The 4,077-nt window shown below is 34.5% G+C and overlaps 1 protein-coding gene across 7 annotated transcripts in view; it reads left to right on the forward strand.

The window, feature by feature from the left end:
* DPP8 (dipeptidyl-peptidase 8) overlaps positions 1-4,077 on the forward strand; it is a 77,851-nt gene that overhangs the window by 34,357 nt on the left and 39,417 nt on the right. For all 7 annotated transcript variants that reach the window (XM_005861043.2, XM_014535443.1, XM_014535440.1 and 4 more), the window contains 2 exons: positions 1,108-1,236; positions 2,211-2,272. In XM_005861043.2, coding sequence (XP_005861105.1) covers positions 1,108-1,236; positions 2,211-2,272 — 191 coding nt within the window. The remainder of the gene's footprint in view (positions 1-1,107; positions 1,237-2,210; positions 2,273-4,077) is intronic.

Genomic DNA, 4,077 nt, shown 5'->3' on the forward strand with positions numbered 1-4,077 from the left:
CATCACCTTTCAACATCTCGTGGAGTCAATGCCAAGAAGAATCGCTGCAGTATTGAAGGCAAAAGGTGGCCCAATGAAGTACTGATGGGGTAGTCATAATAATCTGGCCACTCAGTGTATAGGCTATATTCCACCATAATGAATTCTAATAAAAAACAATTATATTGTGGTTCATTGGTTTAGGTCATTCAATTCCCCTTGCCAATTTTTCATCTAGGAGCTGGTCTTGGTATTGATTAGAGCATCTGTATGAACAGACACCCCAATTAGTGTATTAATGGATCAGAAAAAAGGGCACAAATTCCTCTTTTTTTCTTAGTGAATTTACAACTATTTTACTGCCTGAGAAACAGCTTTCTAAAGCAGTGACTGACCCTGACCCAGTGAGAAGTTTGCTTTTACATTCTGACCTAATACATTGTACAATGTCTGTGGGTATAAGATTAGAAAATAAATTTCACGAAGCAGTATTTAAGTGTAACATGCTCATGTATATTATTTTTGTTGTATTTGTAAAATGCTGGTTATGAGCCATTAAGAGATTTCATGACTTACTAATGGGTTATGGCTAGCATCTGAACACTTCTCTAAGGGATCATGAAAAAAACTTATTTTTAAGCCATGTCTTAGATTTGTACATTTTAAGATGTAAAATGTTTTGCTATAATTCTATGTTAGAGCAAGATTTTGACATGTATTAGGGAAACCATTAAAAACAATGGGCTCTATTTAAATAGCATTTGTTTCATTATAGGAAGTATTACAATTGTAATTATATATAATTCATTTTTCAATAAGGAATGCATGTTAATGTATGCAAAGACCAAAATCCTTCACATGTATTTCCCTGTTGTAATTATGTACATATACATAATTATCTTCAGTTTTTTCCCTCCAAAAGGAGTTAACGGTTGTTAACCAGTAAAAATGGCTTAGTAGTAACTCACCTTGCTACTGCAAAAGACGGGTGATATTTTCATACACAAAAAGTAGTATATTTTATATAAAAATTATTTTCACTTGGAAATTATAATACTAGAAGGAATAGTAAGTTATGATTACTTTCTGGAATAATTCTAAATTTTCAATATTTAAATTCCTTTTAAGCTCCCAGTGGCAGCAAAATTCTTAGAATTTTGTATGAAGAAAATGATGAATCTGAGGTGGAAATTATTCATGTTACATCCCCTATGTTGGAAACAAGAAGGGCAGATTCATTTCGTTATCCTAAAACAGGTACTATATTCCTTTGACATTTATATTTACTCATTTCTACATTCCAAACAAAAATCTGCAATCATCCAAATTTATGGTCAACATTGGTTATTTTACAGCCTTAGTAAGGATTGGTGGTTAAGTGTCACTGAAGTAGATTTTTAAATTCCAGGATGATCCGTTTTAATTATTTTCCAAGGTGGAGAAGTGCACAAAACTGGTTATTTCAAGGAATGAATAAAAAGATGTCTTTGTTAGAAAATAAAGATTTTCAAGGGGTTAAGTTCTTAATAAATTTGTAATTTTCCCCCATTTCGCTGATTACAGCATTTCAAAATGATACAAAATTTCCCTTTATTTCATACTAATTTGATATTTTTCAGCCTCTTTTTAATTTTTTATTTATTTACTTATTTTATTATTACTTAAATTGATTTTAGAGACAGAAGAAGGGAGAGAGGGAGAGAGAAACATTGATTTGTTGTTCCACTTATTTATGCATTCATTGGTTGATTGTTGTATATGCCCTGACTGGGGATTGAACCCCCAACCTTGTTGTATCAGGACAACACTCTAACCAACTGAGCTACCAGACCAGGCAGTTTCTTTCTTTCTTTCTTTTTTTTTTTTTTTTTTTATTTTTTTTTGTTAATCCTCACCCAAGGATATTTTTCCATTGCTTTTTAGAGAGAGTGGAAGGGAGGGGAAGAGACAGAGAGAGAAACATCAGTGTGAGAGCCACATTAATTGGCTGCCTCCCGCACATACCTGGAATTGAACCCACTGAGTCAAACCAGCTAGGGCAGGCAGCTTCTTTTTTTTTTTTAATACCTTTATTCAAAGCTATGAGTTTGCAATGGAGTTCTCAGATTCTTATCCAATAAAGCTGTGACTCTGTAATATTCTGACTTAACTAAAGGGTAAAGTGGATTGAGCTGGCAAAATTTCAATAATTTTGGATATACATAACTATTCATTTATGTCTTTTTCTAAAGGCACAGCAAATCCAAAAGTCACTTTTAAGATGTCAGAAATAATGATTGATACTGAAGGAAGGGTGAGTATAAAATGTTGAGTTGATTTTTTGTGTCATTTGACGAGTAAGTCTAGTAGAGATCTTAGGAACACTTTTTTATTTTGGGGGCTTGTTGAACTTGCAGAGACATCTGTGGATCATGATTTCAGGTTGACCTTATTTTCTACTTTGAAAACTTTCTGAAGGTTCCCAAAATAGGAATGTGGGGATGTGCACAACCTCTCCTTTCCAATAATTTATTCTCTTTGTCTTTGTTAATTCTCTACCAGTGATTCTCAACCTTCCTAGTGCCGAGACCCTTTAATACAGTTCCTCATGTTGTGGTGACCCCCAACCATAAAATTATTTTCATTGCTACTTCATAACTGTAATTTTGCTACTGTTATGAATCGTAATGTAGATATCTGATATGCAGGATGTATTTTCTTTTTTTTAAAATATATTTTATTGATTTTTTACAGAGAGGAAGGGAGAGAGATAGATAGTTAGAAACATTGATGGGAGAGAAACATCGATCAGCTGCCTCCTGCACATCTCCCACTGGGGATGTGCCCGCAACCCAGGTACATGCCCTTGACCGGAATCGAACCTGGGACCTTTCAGTCCGCAGGCCGACGCTCTATCCACTGAGCCAAACCGGTTTCGGCAAGGATGTATTTTCATTGTTCTCGACCCACAGGTTGAGAACCGCTGCCTAGATCAATATTTAAATACTGGTTATTGACTAGTGAATTACCTTTTGTTTTGGATATATGTTTATGGTATATTAAATATCGCACATTTCTCTTGTAGTGCTGCTTTCCATTTGGACAGTCAAATGCTTAAAAGCTGAATGCACACAAGATTAATTATAGACTTAATTAAGATTTACTAAAACAGCTTTATTGAGATCTGATTCACATACGATACAATTTACTCATTTAAAGTTTATAATGGCTTTTCGTATATTCACAGAGTTGTGCAACCATCACCACAGTCAGTTTAGAACATTTTCATCATCCCAAAAAAGAAATGCCACATCCCTTAATGTCACCCCCAACCTGCCCATGTTTCCCAGCTCTGGGCAACCACCAATTTACTTTCTGTCTATAGATTTGCCAATTCTGGACATTTCTTATAAATGGAATCACATGATAGCTAGTCTGGTTTATTTTACTTAGAATCATGTTTTGAAACTCCATCCAACTTGTATCATATATCAGCACTTTATTACTTTTTATCACCTAATACTCCATTCTATGGATATAGTACATTTTATGTATCTACTCATCAATTTGGACATTTGGGTTGTTTCCACCTTTTGGCTATTATGAATAATGCTATCATGAATGTGTGTGTATAAATTTTTATGTGGGCATACAGTTTTATTTTTCTTGGTTAGATACGTAGGTTAGATATGTTGGGTCATAGGATAACTCTATGTTTAACCTTTTGAGGAACTACCAAACTGTTTTCCAGTGTGGCTGCACTATGTAACAGCAGTGTATAATTTTTCCAAGTTCTCCATATCCTCACCAACACTTGTTGCTATTTATCTTATTTATTATAGCCATCCTAGTGGGTTTGAAATTGTATCTCATTGTGGGTTTTTTTGTTTTGTTTTTATATTTAAATTTTTATTTTTTTAGAGAGAGAGAGGAAGGGAAAGGGAGAGAGGGATAGAAACATTGATGTGAGAGAGAAACATTGATTGGCTGCCTCCTACATGCCCTCCGGCCCTCCCCACCAGGGATTGAGCACTCAACCTGGTCAAGTGTCCTGACCAGGAATCTGACCAGTGACCTTTTGCTGCATAGTATCCAAATATATATATGTATTTATATATA

The sequence above is a fragment of the Myotis brandtii genome, unplaced genomic scaffold (assembly GCF_000412655.1).
Source record: "Myotis brandtii unplaced genomic scaffold, ASM41265v1 scaffold144, whole genome shotgun sequence".
Classification (NCBI taxonomy): Eukaryota; Metazoa; Chordata; class Mammalia; order Chiroptera; family Vespertilionidae; genus Myotis; species Myotis brandtii.